Source organism: Rhinopithecus roxellana, chromosome 19 (assembly GCF_007565055.1).
Source record: "Rhinopithecus roxellana isolate Shanxi Qingling chromosome 19, ASM756505v1, whole genome shotgun sequence".
NCBI classification, from domain to species: Eukaryota; Metazoa; Chordata; class Mammalia; order Primates; family Cercopithecidae; genus Rhinopithecus; species Rhinopithecus roxellana.
This window is the reverse complement of record NC_044567.1, coordinates 38730662-38748771: the sequence shown is the minus strand read 5'-3', so window position 1 is coordinate 38748771 and position 18110 is coordinate 38730662. Positions and strand designations below refer to the sequence as shown.

Sequence of the window (18110 nt, the reverse complement as noted above, 5' to 3'; positions counted from 1 at the left end):
AGGTCAGGAGATCGAGACCATCCTGGCTAACATGGTGAAACCCCGTCTCTACTAAAAATACAAAAAACTAGCCGGGCGTGGTGGCAGACGCCTGTAGTCCCAGCCTCTTGGGAGGCTGAGGCAGGAGAATGGCGTGAACCCGGGAGGCGGAGCTTCAGTGAGCTGAGATCGCGCCACTGCACTCCAGCCTGGGCGACACAGCAAGACTCCGTCTCAAAAAAAAAAAACAAACAAAAAAACTTGTATCTGGAAACAAAGCTATGCAGTTATGCAGTAAGGAGTGTGGGTCTACACCGGGGGAGAGAGGCCAGCGGGATTCCTGCTCCTCCAGTTCAACTGTAAGAACTCACACAGAGTCAGCCCTTCCAATATGCCCCCAAAAGGGGAGGAATACAGGGAACTGCCTGGAGCAAGCTGAAGGCAGGCTTGAGTTCTCAGATGACGGCACACACAGCAGGTACCAGGACCCACAAAGACCAGAACGGAGCTCCAACAAACAATGAAAGGCCAGGCTTGGTGGCTCATGCCAGTAATCCCAGTGCTTTGGGAGGCTGAGGCGGGCTGATCACCCGAGGTCAGGAGTTGGAGACCGGCCCGGCCAACATAGTGAAACCCCATCTCTACTAAAATACAAGAATTAGCTGGATATGGTGGTGTGCTCCTGTAGTCCCAGCTACTCAGAAGGCTGAGGCAGGAGAATTGTCTGAACCTGGGAGGCACAGGTTGCAGTGAGCTGAGATCGTGCCACTGCACTCCAGCCTGGGTGACAGAGCAAGACTCTATCTCAAAAAAAAAAAAAAAAAAAGTAAGAAATGAGGGTGGAAAGGGTGCTCCCCAGGGATCAGTTCCCAGAGGAGGCAGCCTTGGGACAGCCAGCACTGTTTCCTGGAGTCTGCACGTGCAATTAACATACCTACATCAATGGGAGATTCCCCAGTGGGCTGGGGGCTGGCCCCATCACACAAGACACAGCCTCACAGATGAGCGGTGGGACGCGCCATGGTTTTGCTATTTTTGTTACATGCACCTGTGGTCGGTGACCACCCTCAGCAACAGAGAGAAGGGCCTGGGGCTCCAGAGGGGACCAGAGACACTGGCCATTGCCAAAGCCTAGGAGTGAGTGCCTCATTTTCCTGAGAAGCAGTACAGGAGGGTCACCCAGGAGGGAGGCAGCCCCAGGATGAGGCACCGCAGGAGCCCCCCATCCCCACCGCCCCACAGAGATGGAACCGCAGGAGCCCCCCCATCCCCACCAGCCCACAGAGCTGGAATGGCAGGAGCCCCCCATCCCCACCGCCCCACAGAGATGGAACCACAGGAGTCCCCCCATCCCCACTGAGCTGGAACTGACGGAGCCCCCCAAATCCCCACCACCCCACAGAGCTGGAACCGCAGGAGCCCCCCAGTCCCCACCACCCCACAGAGATGGAACCGCTGGAGTCCCCCCATCCGAAGCCAGGAGCTGGTGGAGGGAGAGGTGCCCCGGGCTGGCCCCAAGGGGAGAAGCTGGGGTTCTCACAGCTGAGAGAGCAGAGCCAGTGGCCCCAGGCTGGCCAACAAGTCCTCCCCTCCCCACTCTGGCTCCTCCACCCGCAGGTCAGACCAGTCCCGCTGGCACTAGGACGCTCCGAGTTCCCTGCTGGGTGCTCAGTGGCGTCGCTGAGCTAGGCGTAGGGGACCCAGGAACCCCGGGCTGCGCAACCACGCTGCACTGGTCCCCTCTTGGCATCTTCCCACAGACACCAGGCCACAGGTTCTGACCCCAAAAGCCCATTCCCAGCCACAGCGCTATGTCCGTCCTGGGGTCCCCTACCCTGGATGACGGGGGCCCAGACAACCGGACCACCCCCTCCTTCAGAGAAGCCCTGGTGCAGCTGGGGCTGGGGGTGCTCCCTGGGGGCTGTGCCGATGGTGGTGGGGTGGGGGTGCTCCCTGGGCTGTGATGATGGTGGTAGGGTGGGGGTGCTCCCCGGGGGCTGTGCCAACGGTGGTGGGGGTAGGGTGCTCCCCAGAGGCTGTGCTGATGGTGGTGGGGGGAGGGCGCTCCCCAGGGCCCTGGGTCAACCAGGGGGGTCACTCCCTGGGAGTGCGGGGCACTCGCACGTCCTCCAGACTCACCAGAGCTGCAGCTTCACCCGCCGCCCATCCAGCAGGATGGTGGTCGTCTTGTAGTCGATGCCTGTGGGAGGGTTAGAGACGGCTTAGGCCTGAGGCTGCTGCTAACAGGACGCCGGAAGTCGCAACTCACTTTCAGAGAATAAAAGGCTTTCTCGTGAGCACAACTTCCAGGTTTACCAGGGCAGGCGGATTGGACCCCCTCCCTGTGTCTGCCCAGGCTTGCCCAGGCCCTGCCGGCACCCACCACCCCGGCCTCCTGCAGCCGGGCCCCTCCTGTCCTCAGCCGCCTCGGCCTCTGTGGGGGTCAGGCTCACATTGCCCTCTCGCCGGGGGCTCCCAGATGGGCACTGCAGAGCCCACGTGTGACCTGGAGGCCGGTGGGTTTGCTGCAGGGCTGTGGCTGCTGGGTGTGCCCCCGTCTGGGCTGGTCCTTCCCTCCCCACCACCTCCCCAAGCCTGCAGGCAGGAGAGCTGCGACTCAGCCCTGTTTCCAAGGGAAAGGGGCTATGGCAGGGGGTCTGCAGACAGACTGCACTCGCCAGTATCACACCAGGAAAAGCAGACGTGACACCACGTGGGGCGCCTGCTGTCAGTGGTGTGTGTGCACGGACCACGCATGTGCGGTGTCAGCGGTGTGTGTGTGTGGACCACACGTGTGCGGTGTCAGCGGTGTGAGTGTGCGCGGACCATGCGTGTGCGGTGTCAGCGGTGTGAGTGCACGCGCGGACCCCGCGTGTGCGGTGTCAGTGCGCGCGCGGACCCCGCGTGTGCGTTGTCAGCAGTGTGAGTGCGCGCGTGGACCACGCGTGTGCGGTCTCAGCGGTGTCAGTGCGCCTGTGGACCACGCGTGTGCGGTGTCAGCGGTTCGTGTGCGTGGACCACGTGTGTGCGGTCTCAGCGGTGTGAGTGTGTGCGGACCACGCGTGTGCGGTCTCAGTGGTGTGAGTGCGCACGTGGATCACGCGTGTGCGGTGTCAGCGGTGTGAGTGCACGAGTGGATCACACGTGTGCGGTCTCAGCGGTCTGAGTGTGCACGTGGACCACGCGTGTGCGGTGTCAGCGGTGTAAGTGTGCGCGTGGACCACGCGTGTACGGTGTCAGTGGTGTAAGTGTGCGTGTGGACCCTGCGTGTGCAGGGACATGGGACACGGGACTGCACGCCCGTCCCAGTCACCTCTGGGGTGCAGATTACGGGTAGGCTGGAACCTTCTGTCAACATTTCTCTTTTTTCAAGTTAAAAAAAAAAAAAAAGAATGCGTTTCTTCTTTTTTTTTTTTTTTGAGAGAGTTTCTCTCTGTCGCCCAGGCTGGAGTGCAGTGGCACGATCACGGCTCACTGCAGCCTCCACAGCTCAGGCTCAAGTGATCCTTCCACCTCAGCCTCCTGAGTAGCTGGGACTATGGGTGTGTGCCACTATGGCCAGATAATTTTTGTATTTTTTTTGTAGAGACAGGGTTTCACTATGCTGCCCAGGCTGATCTCGAACTCCTGAGTTCACACAATCCGCCCGGCTCAGCCTCCCAAAGTGCTAGCATTACAGGCATGAGCCACCATACCTGGAACATTTCTTCTAAAATAAAAGGCTACAATTAAAGGCTGGGCACAGTGGCTCATGCTTGTAATCCCAATATTTTGGGAGGTGGAGACGTGTAGATCACTTGAGGTCAGGAGTTCGAGACCAGCCTGGCCAACACGGTGAAACCCCATCTCTACTAAAAATTCAAAAATTAGCTGGGTGTGGTGGCAGGCTCCTGTAATCCCGGCTACTTGGGAGGCTGAAGCAGAATTGCTTGAACCCGGAAGATGGAGGTTGCAGTGAACTGAGATTGTGCCACTGCACTCCAGCCTGAGTGACAGAGTGAGACTCTGCCTCAAAAAATAAACTACAATGACAACAATTTTTTTTTGAGATAGGGTCTCTCTCTTGTTGCCCAGGCTGGAGTGCAGCAGTGCGATCACAGCTCACTGCAGCCTTTACCTCCTGGGTTCACAGGCACACCACCACACCTGGATAATTGACAGGGTCTTGCTGTGTTGCCCAGGCTGGTCAACCTCCTGGACTCAAGTGATCCTCCCCCTTCAGCCTCCCAAAGTGCTGGGATTACAGGCATGAGCCACCATGCCTGGCCGCAATACTTTTTTTGGGGGGGATGGAATTTCGCTCTTGTTGCCCAGGCTGGAGTGTAGTGGTGCGATCTTGGCTCACTGCAACCTCGGCCTCCTGAGTTCAAGTGATTCTCCTGCCTCAGCCTCCTGAGTAGCTGGGACTACAGGCATACGCCACCACGCCTGGCTACTTTTTATATTTTTAGTAGAGATGGGGTTTCATCATATTGGTCAGGCTGGTCTCAAACTCCTGACCTCAGGTGATCTGCTTGCCTCGGTCTCCTGAAGTGCTGGGATTACAGGCGTGAGCCACCACGCCCAGTCAATAAATATTTTTAAAAGGGAAAAATATGTTTCCGCATCCCCCCAGACACCAATGTTCTGCTTCTTCGGAAAACATATCCTGTGTTCACTTCCAGAGCGTCTGGATGAGCGCCAGGTCTGTCACTGAGAATGTGGAAAGAGAAGGTTTGAGTTCAGGGGCTGGAGAGCACCCGGTAGGAGCACTGCCTTCCTAAAACGAAGTGCAATGACACCTATAATCACAGGAACCCAAACTGCTTCGTAAGAAGCCATGACGAGCCTTTGTGGAATTTGCTTGATTTATTTCATGGATAGGATTCACCTGAGAGTATCTCTCAACGCACTAAACCCAGAAGCGGCAAGCCCTGGCCTCACTCTCGGTGTGACCAGACATTCAGTGAGCTGACAGCTAAGGCTGAATAGGGACTCAGAATTCTAAAGGAAAGAGCGCCGCCGAGAGGCCGAGCGGAGAAGCAGTGCCAAGGCTTGCGCCCGACCTGGCCCTGGAGACGGTCGCGCAGCACACGGCCCCTGCAGCTCTCCTTCCGGAGAAGCCGGCGATGCAGCCAGTGAGTGCTCAGAAACAGGCTCCTCTGAAACTGCCAGGCTGCGGAGGCCACGGTTCTCAAGCGGCGTCTGCCCCCTCGAAGGGTCTAGAACCCTTGGACTTGGCCACAAGCCCCCTGCATCCCAGGAGGCAGTGTGCTGCGTTCCTGGTCTCCTGTCGGGCAGAGCGAGGTGTGCAGTGGCGGTGCCGCCGGTGGCCTCCCACCCGGCTTGGACAGCTGGTCACCCAGTCTTCGGGCAGGCCTGGGTGTTGCAGAAGCTCTGGGCCTCTGTCCTCTGCTTTCCACTGATGCAGCCGTGAGCACGTGCATGGCACACATGCCTGATCTGAGCACACCTGTGCAGTGCCTTCCATGGGATCCCAAGCACCCTCCCTCCCCCAGCTGCTGTGTCCAGCCTGTCCCCTGCCCTCTGCTTCCTCCTCTGGGCCCCGCCCCCTTCCTGGACTCCAGAGGCTCTTCCTAAGGTGCCCCACCAGAGCCCTGGTGACATGGAGTCCAGGCTTCCCACATGCTCCTCTGTCTCCTGCTAAACTGCACACTCCATCCACAGAGACTGCCCATCACCACCAGGTAGATTAGACCAAGCAACACCAGAGCAAACTCCACCCATCTGGGGAGAGTGATTCAGAGGGCAAAAGATGCAGCAGCATTGAGAACGCCCGAGGCACCTGCTCTGCAGGTACCACCTGCCCCGTGATGTGGCTCAGAGCAGCCAAGCAGCCCTCTGGCCCACCCAGTACGAGGCTTTCCTGGGCTGGCCAAACGTTTGCCACCGAGCCCAGCAGGCACACTAAGGGCCCTTTCTGTCTCTGCCTCTCTCTCCTTGGCACGGGCACTGACGGGGCACTGTTATGGCACCTTTGGGATATTGCGCTTCTGGCTGGAAACCTCTGTGGCTGCTGCATTCTTGTCCTGTGTCCAGGAAGAATGAGGTACGCAGACAAGTGGAGGGTGAGCGAGACGAGGAGGAGGAGCTTTACGGAGTGTTAGAACAGCTCAGGGGAGACCCACGGTGGCTGGCTTCTCTCTGCAGGCAGGGTGTCCCATCGTCTCTGCAGTTCTCAGCAGAGAGGACGCCTGGAGTGGGTGGTTCCTCTCTGAAGGCAGGTCGTCCTGACAAGTGTTCAGTTCTCAGCAGGAGGGTAGCTCTCCGCAGCTGGTCCTCCCGCCGTCCGTGCTGCTGTAGCTGAGTCTGGGGTTTTTATGGTCTTCAGGGTGGGGAAGGGCATGCTGACTGGTCCACAGGCAGCCCACGCCAACCAGCATGCACATCCCCCTGATGGTAAAAGCACCACGAGTTCCCCTTCCAGTCCGCAGGAGCTGTGGCTTCACCAGGGACCTGCCTCCTTCCACCCAGGAGCCTGTCTTGCCTCCTGCTGCTGTTCATGGCACCCAGCTTGTTCATGCCAAGGGGCACCTGCAGGCCAGCACCAAGCCACCGTCAGCAGCCCCTCAGCTTCCCTCCCGTGTTCAACGTCGCCCAAAGTCCTGAGGGGGCTGGCGTGTCAGTGTCAGTGCTGCTCCAAGTGTGGACCCACCTGGATGGTCTGAAGCAGCACCTAGGCTCGGCCCCAAGAGGCCACGCATTTGGAGCAGGCACTTCTTTTTTTTTTTTTTGAGACGGAGTCTCGCTCTGTCGCCCAGGCTGGAGTGCAGTGGTGCAATCTCAGCTCACTGCAAGCTCCGCCTCCCGGGTTCACGCCATTCTCCTGCCTCAACCTCCTGAGTATCTGGGATTACAGGCGCCCACCACCACCCCTGGCCAATTTTTTGTATTTCTGATAGAGACGGGGTTTCACCGTGTTAGCCAGAATGGTCTTGATCTCCGACCTTGTGATCCGCCCATCTCGGCCTCCCAAAGTGCTGGGATTACAGGCGTGAGCCACCGTGCCTGGCCTGGAGCAGGCACTTCTAAGCCTGCAGGGGACAGGGGTGGCCTTCCCAGGCCCCCAAGACCACAAAGATGCCCACGTCTGGAGCTGCCCCAGGGCAGTGGCCGTGGCACCCAGGGAGGGCTCCTGCCTGCTTCGTGGAGCAGGAGGCCCAGCCACGCCTCCCCGCTGCAGCCAGGATCTTGGCAGCAGCCACTCTAGATGGGCCACTGCTACCATCAGCATCTTAGCACTGGGAGCTTGACTTCACCACTGTGGGGGACAGGGCGTAGCCTCCATTGCTCTCAGACCAAAACAGCACTGCTGCAGTTTTCCCAAGTGACCAAGTGAGTATCAAGGAAATAATCCTTTAATAGAAAGGAAAATACTCAGCCAGGCACGGTGGCTCATGCCTGTAATCTCAGTTCTTTGGGAGGTCAAGGTGGGAGGATCGCTTGAGCCCAGGAATTCGAGACCAGCCTGGGCAACATGGTGAGACCTCATCTCTACAAAAAATTAAAAAATCAGGGCCTGGGTGCGGTGGCTCATGCCTGTAATCCCAGCACTTTGGGGGGCCGAGGGGGGTAGATCACCTGAGGTGAGGAGTTCGAGACCAGCCTGACCAACATGGAGACACCTTGTCTCTACTAAAAATACAAAATTAGCCGGGCATGGTGGTACATGCCTGTAATCTCAGCTACTCAGGAGGCTGAGGCAGAATTTCTTGAATCCGGGAGGCGGAGGTCACAGTGAGCCGAGATCGCACCATTGCACTCAACCCTGGGCAACAAGAGTGAAAAATTCCGTCTCAAAAAAATAAAAATAAAACAAAAAAATTAGCCAATCATGGTGACGCACACCTGTTGTGCCAGTCACTCAGGAGGCTGAGGTGGGAGGATCTCTTGAACCTGGGAGTTGGAGGCTGCAGTGAACTATGATCGTGCCACTGCACTCCAGTCTGAGTGACACAGGGAGACTGTCTCTAAAAAAAAAAAAAAAATGTGAAAGGAGACAAAAACACTTTTCTGGAGCCTTCCAACTGGATGGTTCTATCAGCCCCAGCACGGGAGCTTCAGGCCCTGTGAAATGACGCTTTGAGTGACGCCCAACTCTCTTCACAGTCCTTTAAAACCCTGCTAAGCTCTTGGGAAGGGTACCACCACGTGCCAGGTCCTGCAGCCATCAGCACTGAACACACAGAGCGTGAAACACACACAATAAATTTGAAAAGAACACATATTTGATCCATAATAGCAACCTCAAAGTGAATTTTCAAAATACTTATGTTCCCTGGGCAGGCACGAGGCAACGAATGAAAGCACTTGGGAATCTGTTTTTGAATGTGGAGATAACTCCGGCCTTGACATGTCTGTCTCCAGACAGAAGGGACACTCACCCCTACAGGCTGAGAGGCTCATTTTTGTCCTTCCGGAGATGAATCCACTGCCTGGGCTTGGCTGGGTCCTCTGACTTAGAAAGTATCCTCTCGTCCTGTCCTTGAGGGCCAAACAATTTTTTTTTTCTTTTTTTTGGAGACAGAGTCTTGCTCTGTCGTCCAGGCTGGAGTGCGGGGGACGTGATCTTGGCTCACTGCAACCTCCACCTCCAGGGTTCAAGTGATTCTCCCGTCTCAGCCTCCCGAGTAGCTGGGATTGTAGGCAGGCACCACCACACCTGGCTCATTTTTAAATTTTTAGTAGAGACAGGGTTTTACCATATTGGCCAGGTTGGTCTTGAACTCCCAACCTTGTAATCTGCCCACCTCGGCCTCCCAAAGTGCTGGGATTACAGGCGTGAGACACCGTGCCTGGCTTCCTGATGGTCTTTTTAAGCACCCTATGAGTTTCAAAAACATCTTTGGTTTTCGTTTTCAGAGTCATGGATGCTCAGTCTCAAGGGCTGTCACTATCCACGATGTGGGCCCTGGCCCACCCCAATCCCTGTGTCCCCCTCCCCATTTTAATCCTTTAAAATAATTTATTTTGCTATGCACCTCCAAATTTATAAACGACATGCTTACATTCCTACTTCCTGACATTTCACCGTAAGGCATCCAGTGACTTTCCACTATAGGTGAACATGTAGATCTCTGACACTGACACACCCCACCCCTGTAACTCTTAACACACACTCACACACTCCCTGTATTCACTAACACACCCCACCCTGTAACTAACACACACGCTCCCTTTTCTCACGGACACACCCACCCCTGTAACTAACACACACATGTTCCCTGTTCTGACACACCTCACCCCGTAACACACACACACTCCCCGTACTCACTAACACACCCCACCCCGTAACACACACACACTCCCTATTCTCACTAACACACCCCACCCCTGTAACTAACGCACACATGTTCCCTGTTCTGACACACCTCACCCCTGTAACACACACACACACACTCCCTGTTCTGACACACCCCACCCCTGTAACTAACACACTCCCCGTACTCACTGACACACCTCACCCCGTAACTCTAACACACACTCACATGCTCCCTGTATAGTTTTGTTGCTTTTCAAACTCGATGGAAATTCAATTCTACATCGTCATAACCAGGTGCTGTGCTTTGAATGTGTCCCCTAAATTTCACGTGTTAGAAACGTAAACCCCCATAAAAAAAAAAAAAAAAAAAAAAAAGAAACGTAAACCCCCTGTTCCTGTGTTGATTGGAGGTGGGCCTTTGTGAAGTAATTAGGACTAGGTAGGGTGGGCAGTGCGGGGCCCTGATGATAGGACTGGTGGCGTTACACGGAGAGGAAGATACCTGAGCTGACCGGCTCACGCGATGCCCTCTGCCAGGTTATGACGCAGCAGGAGGCCCTCCCCAGATGCAGCCCCTCAACTTTGGACTTCCCAGCCTCCAAAACTGTAAGAAATGCATTTATTTTCTTTATAAATTACCCAGTTTGCGGAATTCTATTATAGCAACAGAAAATGACACCAGGTAGATGCCATCCACAGCGGAACCACCATATGGTATATATACAATGTTTATTTTTCCCTCACATGCAAATTTTTGTTTTTACTGGAGTTAAAAACTGCCTCATTGTGCCGGGTGCGGTGGCTCATGCCTGTAATCCCAGCACTTTGGGAGGCCAATGCAGGTGGATCATCTGAGGTCAGGAGTTTGAGACCAGCCTGACCAACACGGTGAAACCTCATCTCTACTAAAAAAAATACAAAAACTAGCCAGGTGTGGTGGCAGGCGCCTGTAGTCCCAGCTACTTGGGAGGCTGAGGCAGAAGAATCGCTTGAACCCGGCAGGCGGAGGTTGCAGTGAGCTGAGATCGTGCCACTGCACCCCAGCCTGGGGGATGGAGTGAGACTCTGGTCTCAAAAAAAAAAAAAAAAAAAAAAATTGCCTCATGTTTATTTGCTCAGTTTCTCTGCATTTATTATGAATTCATCACTATAATTTTCCCCAGTTATCTAAATCTGCTCTCGGTACTTGCAAACATTCAACAATTTCACTTTGTTTGGGGCATCTTTCCAGACCTTCTGTCCTGCTCCCATCCGGACTGGGAGGACGGTTGCCCTGGAGCCCCCACTCCCTTATTGCTAGATTCCATCCTTCCCTCTCTTGGCTTACTCCTCTTCAATTCCTGAGAAGGTTGCATGGAAGAAGGTAATATCTGAGACAGTGCACGTCTGGAAACGTCTTTAGGCTGCCCTCACTCTTCGCTGTGTTTGGACAGGCAGGCAATTGAGGGAGAAGACGCTTTTCCCTTAAACACGTTCACGTCATTCCAGAGTTCCTTTTGAGATCAGCCATCAAACTCATTCCTGACCCTCTGAATGCAACCTGGTTTTCCTGCTGGTGGGCATGGAGGGGCTTCTCTGAAATCGCATGCTTTGCGGGCCTTGCTGTAGGGATCTTTGTGGCCAGGCTGACCACTCCCTGGGCCTTTCAATCTGGAGACACAAATCTCAATTTTGGGGAACTTTCTTGGATAATTTGTTCTCTCCTTCTGGGATGTGGTGAATCAGATACTGGGTCTCCTGAGCCTGTTTCCTGCCTTTCTCGTCTGATTTTGCATCTCCCTCTCTCTCTCAGCATTCTGGGAAGTCATCTCAATGTTAACTTTTATCCCTTCTTTGAAATTATTGTTTCCAATGTCCAAGATACTTCTTATTTTGTGACTATCAACACTGGACAAACTAGAAAAAGCAACAACCTGGCCAGGGGCAGTGGCTCGCGCCTGTAATCCCGGCACTTTGGGAGGCCGAGGTGGGCAGATCACCTGAGGTCAGGAGTTTGAGACCAGCTTGGCCAACATGGTCAAAGCCCAACTCTACTAAAAATACAAAATTAGCTGGGTGTGGTGGCGAACGCCTGTAATCCCAGCTACTCAGAAGGTTGAGGCAGGAGAGTCACTTGAGCCTGGGAGGCGGAGGTTGCAGTGAGCCAAGATCGTGCCATTGCACTCCAGCCTGGGCAAAAAAGAGTGAAACTCCGTCTCAAAAGAAAAGACTGGGCGCGGTGGCTCACGCCTGTAACCCCAGCACTTTGGGAGGCCGAGGTGGGCGGATCATGGGGTCACGAGATCGAGACCATCCTGACTAACACGGTGAAACCCCATCTCTACTAAAAATACAAAAAATTAGCCGGGCATGGTGGCGGGCGCCTGTAGTCCCAGCTACTGGGGAGGCTGAGGTGGAAGAATGGCGGGACCCTGGGAGGCGGAGCTTGCAGTGAGCTGAGATCCGGCCACTGCACTCCAGCCTGGGCGGCAGAGCTAGACTCCGTCTTAAAAAAAAGGAAAAAAAAGAAAAGAAAAAGCAACAACCTAAAAACACTTGGGGAATGACGGACTGAACTGGGGAGGGGTGTCTCCTTGTCACCTGCCCCACTCTGGCATCATTGGCAATGTTCGTATCGTCTGGAGTTGCTGCCAGCCAGCTTCCGCACCACGCGGGAAGAACAAACCCAGGAATGAACCTAACAGAGAAGAAAGCAGGCCCAGGGTGTGTGCAGGGCGCAGGCAGAAGAGAAAGGACAATACGGAGATGATAATCCTGACGGCATCGTCCAGGCACCAGGATCCAGCCACGCCTGAAACTACACCTGCCCCTCCACCTGCCAGCTGTGTGAGGCGATACATTCCTCTGTGTTTAAGCTATTTCGAGTCAATTTTTTTGTTTGCACCAAAATGTCTGACAGAAAACCCACAAAGCACAATGACTGGAGAGAGAGACAGAGAACATCTGACCCCCCCAAACTGGGAAAAGCTACAAAGGATGCATTTTTCACATCTTCCCCAAGCGAAGTACAATGACCTCCACATCCCAGAATTTCACTAACAATAAACAAGAACTTAAAATAAAATCGAACTCAGTGATAATGATTTCATTATTCACCATCAGGACCAACATGGAACTCAGTGACTTCTTCAGCTGGCAGTCCCCATTGGCACAGCCCGGATGCACAACGCACACCCGCAACCTGCCCTGGTAAGTCACCAGCTTCGAAAGGACAATGACAGCCTCTATCTGACACGGTCTCCACCAAGCACTGGCTTCCTTCAGATCAGCCCTTGGCCTTCCTCCCGAATCTATTCTGCTCCCACAGATGGCCCTCCCTTTAGCCCACAATTCAGAACTGCGGGCAGGGCAAGGTAGGGTAGTACCTTAGCCAGTGGGGTGGCCATAATGAAAATGCCATCAGCTGGGTAGCTCCTAAACAACAGAACCTGTCATCACATCATCACAGTTCTGGAGGCTGCCAGTCTAGATCAAGGTCCAGGCAGAGCCAGTGTCTGACGAGGGCTGCGTCCTGGTTCACGGAGGTGTCTTCTCCCCATGTCCTCCCCTAGCTGGAGGGGCGAGGGAGCTCTTGGGCACGTCACTCCTCCCATCCACGAAGCCCCACGTGACCTAATCACCTCCAATAGCCCCATCTTCTAACACCACCACCTTGGAGTTAGGTTTCAACACCCGAGTTTGGCGAGTCACAAACGTTCGCTCTCCTGCAGCGGGTGGCGAGATAAAACCTTAAAGAACAGTTGCCCCCCCATCTGCTACGTGGATCCTTCTCACCAGGGAGGAGAGGCAGCAACGGCGATGACCTAAATGGTTCCCTGAGTCTCCTGATACAGGATGGTGAGGACCCCACAGGGCTGGTAAAGCACAGATGCTGCAGCCTGGTGCCTGGGATCAACTCCAGTCCCGATGCCAGCGTCTTCCTCTGTCTCCCTGGGTCTCCGTTTCCCCGGCAACGAAAGGGGAACGGACCGCCTTGTGGGACACACTTGCCGCAGCTCCTCAGAGTCTGTGCACCTGCTGCCAGCATTCCACGTCGGCTCAGCAAAGGCTCCAACTCCTCCCCAAACCTCTGGGGTCCCACATGGTGAGGGCACCCCTCACCTTCAACAGCCTCTCCCCCCCACACACAGTGAGGGCACCCCTCACCTTCAACAGCCTCTCCCCCCACACAGTGAGGGCACCCCTCACCTTCAACAGCCTCTCCCCCGCCACCGCCCCGCACCAATTCTGTGGCAAGTCTCTGGGCTCTTCCCAGTCACCCCCACAAAGCACCATTCCCTTTGCATTCTGATGGGTCCTGTGTTTTCAGGATTACCCCCACCAGTTTGAGATCTCTGCTTCAGTGGCCTACTAATTTTTCTTTCCTTTATTTTTTTTTGTTGTTGTTGTTGAGACGGAGTCTCGCTCTGTCACCCAGGCTGGAGTGCAGTGGCCGGATCTCAGCTCACTGCAAGCTCCGCCTCCCAGGTTCACGCCATTCTCCTGCCTCAGCCTCCCGAGTAGCTGGGACTACAGGCGCCCGCCACCTCGCCCGGCTAGTTTTTTGTATTTTTTAGTAGAGACGGGGTTTCCCCGTGTTAGCCAGGATGGTCTCGATTTCCTGACCTTGTGATCCGCCCGTCTCGGCCTCCCAAAGTGCTGGGATTACAGGCTTGAGCCACCGCGCCCGGCCTCTCTTTTATTTTTTGAGATGGAGTCTTACTCTGTTACCCAGGCTGGAATGCAATGGCGTGATCTCAACTCACTGCAACTTCCGCCTCCTGGATTCAAGTGATTCTCCTGCCTCAGCCTCCCCAGTAGTTGGGATTACAAGTGCCGCCATCACGCCCAGATAATTTTTTATTTTAGTACAGATGAGAGTTCACCATATTGGTCAGGCTAGTCTCAAACTCCTGACCTCAGGTGATCCACCTGCCTCAGCCTCCCAAAGTACTGGGAATACAGACGTGAGCCACCGCGCCCGGCAGGTAGCCTACTAATTTAAACAACTAATGTTCAAGCTATCTCTGGATTAATACCTGAACTAAAAGCTGAATTTCCTCCAAGTCCCAGGTTCTCAGCCCATCGTAAAAGCTAATTACAATGAGGTTCCCCACAGAAAAAGCTAAAACCAATTTCTTCCGTCCCAACAGGGAAGAACGCATTCAAGCCAGGCTGCTTCAGGGAAGTGCCTGGAGCCTCCTGGGGCTGCCTGGCCCGTCCTGCAGTGGCCAGCTCAGCCCACTCTGGCCTTTCCCTGATGCGTCTGCCTTGCCACAGGTCCGAGGCCCAGAAGCAGCCTGTGCTGTGGCTCTCCATCAGCCCTGACTCTGCGTCTCTGTCCCTGAGGACTCAGCCTCTCCCAGTGGGAACCCTGCCTTCCTGTGTCCACCTTCCAGTCCTCATCCACCACCCGTCTCCAGGGCCAGCACCCAAGCATTTGGCGTTTCCAGGCACAGGTGGCCTGGCCCTACAGACAGCCCGCATCCTCTTTGCGCAGGCCCTGGATTTGGGGCCCTCTGACCCCAGATGAGGGCGTCAGCGATGCTGTGGTGCTGCACCTGCCCAACCCCTGCACCTGCCCAACCCCTGCACCTGACCTGGGGCCTCTTCTCCATCCCTCAGCGACGGCTCAGAACGTCTGGACACTGGGCCCAGTAAGCAGCGACCAATCTAATTTCAAGTCTCTCTTTTTTCTCTAAAATCAATGCTGTTCCAAAGATAAACCCTCTAACACAGCCATGTCTGCCTAGAGAAATCCTCAAACCATATCCTTCCATAGCTACGTTCAAGTTCAATTTGTGAGAAGAATCTTATTTTCATAAACCCATGGATCGAGCCGTTTTGTTTTATTCTCTGCAGTGTTTCCTTTCACCTTATCTCCCATCTGTGTTTGCTGTTTTGTTATTCTCCGTTTCCCGTTCTGTGTTACCACACGTTTCAGTCCATGAGAAACTAACAAACATTTGTGACATCAGCAGTGTCAGCCTTAGGATAACACAATTCAAGCTCACTGCACTTAGCTGAGTAACTTCCCACGTACTCTGCCCATCACAATATCATGAAGATACACAAAGCTTCTAGAACAAAGCCCGTCAGAATGTTCACTGAGTGAGTCAGAAAACAGGGACAAAAAGATAATTTTAACCTTCTAAAAAAAAAAAAGAACAAAAAAAGGAAAAGTTAAATGCCACACCATCCTCAACACTTGTAGCTGCATAAAGAGTAAATATTTTAGGAATCTGTTTTAAGTCATCTACCACCTGCTTAATTCTATTTTAGTGAGTGGCCTAACTCTGCCTTCACAGGAGAAGATCTGTTGATGATGCAAATATTGATTCTATACAATGTAGAGACGTATTCATCTCTGAGCCCAGCTTTTGAGAAATTCGTCTTACATTGAGTTAAAACACCAAAAAGCCTGAAAGCAGACTGGCGGTCCCTGGGGCGGAGGGGAGGGGTGGGGCAAGTGGCCGCTGGACGGCACAGGGCTCCTGGAAGTGGCCGGTGCTGATGCTGGTTGCAGTGTGGTGGTGATTAAACGCCACTTTACACCTGCACTGTAAAATGCTCACATATGACTTTAAGTGTGTGGTTTTCATGAAAGCAGCTCCCTTTCTGCCCTTTTTTTTTTGAGACGGAGTCTCGCTCTGTCACCCAGGCTGGAGTGCAAGTGCAGTGGTTCAATCTCAGCTCACTGCAAGCTCCACCTCCCAGGTTCACGCCATTCTCCTGCCTCAGCCTCCTGAGTAGCTGGGACTACAGGTGCCCGCCACCATGCCTGGCTGGTTTTTTATATTTTTAGTAGAGACAGGGTTTCACTGTGTTAGCCAGGATGGTCTCGATCTCATGATCCACCCGCCTCAGCCTCCCAAAGTGCTGGGATTACAGGCGTGAGGCACCGCGCCCGGCCACTACAAGCCTTATTTATTTTAAATCACCTTTGTTTTAGGACACTAAACTCCCAAAACGTGAGGCCTGGGACCAGCATCAGGCTGGACAAGTGCTGCAGAGGCCATGCCAACCCTGCGCGACCCCCTGCTGCCCCGCCCGGTCACTAAGCACCTGCAGGTCACCCTGCGCAGGGCAGGGGCCCGCCTCCCCCGAGCACAGGGCAGAGGCAGCCTCCCCCGAAAACAGAGCAGGGGCAGGCTCCACCGAGCACAGGGCAGGGGCCACTTCCACTGAGCTGTCACCACCACAGGACACCTGGAAATACAAAGGAACAGGGCCCAGAAGCAGTGTCCTAAAGCGTGGCAGCTGTTGCCTGAGCAGGCCTGGGGGTGAACGCAGTTGTGGGAGGCTCACAAAGGGATGTCGTCTTGGGGAAGGGGGATCGAGGCAGCCATGGTGGCTCTGGGAGGGACAGAGGGGCCAGATCCCAGAGCTGCCCGCTTGGCTCATTCTGAGCTGGCCCCTCACAACCCATCAGAGTGGTGGATTCCCTGAGGCTGGTCATGGGGCTGGACATCTTGTGACCACAACTCCCAGGGCCTGAGAGAAGGGGGCAGCTGTCCTCGGGCTGGCCCGTCCTGCTCAGACCAGAGGCCTGGCCGGGTTCGAGGGCTCAACTTAGGTGGGCCTGGGCTCTCAGGGTGGGGTGATTTCTCTCACGGAGGTCTCATGTGGCCCCGGACCCCACACTAGGGCCTGGGTCTCTCCCAGGTTCCCACACACCCAGGGGAGCGGCCATAGGATCCAGTCCTGCCCTGGCCTTGGGTCGCAGGCAGGAGCCCCACCCTCCATGGCCACCACCTGCCAAACAGGGGTGGGGGCTCTGGGCAGGGCCACTCAGTGGACGGGATGGCAGTTCCCCCACATGTGTGAGCTTCTCAACTCAAAGGCCTGGCTGGAGGCTAGAGAGGGAGGGTTCCAGGAGGCAACCCCACCCAAGGCTGCCTGACACTCATTGCTTCTGAAGTTAAAAAAAATAGTGCATACGAAAAAGTTTATTTAAAATCACGTCATTCATGCTCAGCACTAAATATTTACCAACACGATCTCATCACCGATGGACAACCACTGTTAATATTTCTGTGTAGTTCATTTCACTGTTTATGTATATATGGTTTTCTTTCTACATAGTAGTAATACTGTGATATATGTAATTTTAACATTTTTCACATGAAATCTTGCTACAAATGTTTTAATTCTAAAATATAATTCTGGGTCAGGCCCGGTGGCGCACGCCTTTAATCCCAGCACTTTGGAAGGCGGGGCAGGTAGATCACCTGATGTCAGGAGTTCGAGACCACACTGGCCAACATGGTGAAACCCCACGCATCTCTACTAAAAATACAAAAATTAGCCAGGTGTGGTGGCACATGCCTGTAGTCCCAGCTACTTGGGATGCTGAGGCAGGAGAATCACTTGAACCCGGGAGGTGGAGGTTGCAGTGAGCTGAGATTGCACCACTGCACTCCAGCCTGGGCAACAGAGCAAGACTCTGTCTCAAAAAAAAAAAAAAAAGAAAATGATGTTTGAGAGAAAATTAGCTAAAAATGAAGGCAAATATTTCTGCTTCATATACATTGAACACAGTTGCCAAAACACTACATATAGTAATATATTGACTCAAAAAAAATGAGTTTGGCCGGGCGTGGTGGCTCACGCCTGTAATCCCAGCACTTTGGGAGGCTGAGGCGGGCAAATCACGAAGTCAGGAGATCGAGACCATTCTGGCTAACACGGTGAAACCCTGTCTCTACTAAAAGAAAATACAAAAACTTAGCTGGGTGTGGTGGCGGGCGCTTGTAGTCCCAGCTACTCAGGAGGCCGAGGCAGGAGAATCGCGTGAATCCAGGAGGCGGAGCTTGCCATGAGCCGAGATTGCGCCACTGCACTCCAGCCTGGGCGACAGAGCAAGACTCCGTCTCAGAAAAAAAAAAAA

General features: G+C 54.3%; 1 protein-coding gene across 1 annotated transcript in view; it reads right to left on the bottom strand.

Moving 5' to 3' along the window:
- RAB40B (RAB40B, member RAS oncogene family) overlaps positions 1-18110 on the bottom strand; it is a 41683-nt gene that overhangs the window by 3612 nt on the left and 19961 nt on the right. The window contains exon 2 of the mRNA XM_030923072.1: positions 2119-2179. Within this exon, the coding sequence (XP_030778932.1) occupies positions 2119-2179 (61 nt within the window). The remainder of the gene's footprint in view (positions 1-2118; positions 2180-18110) is intronic.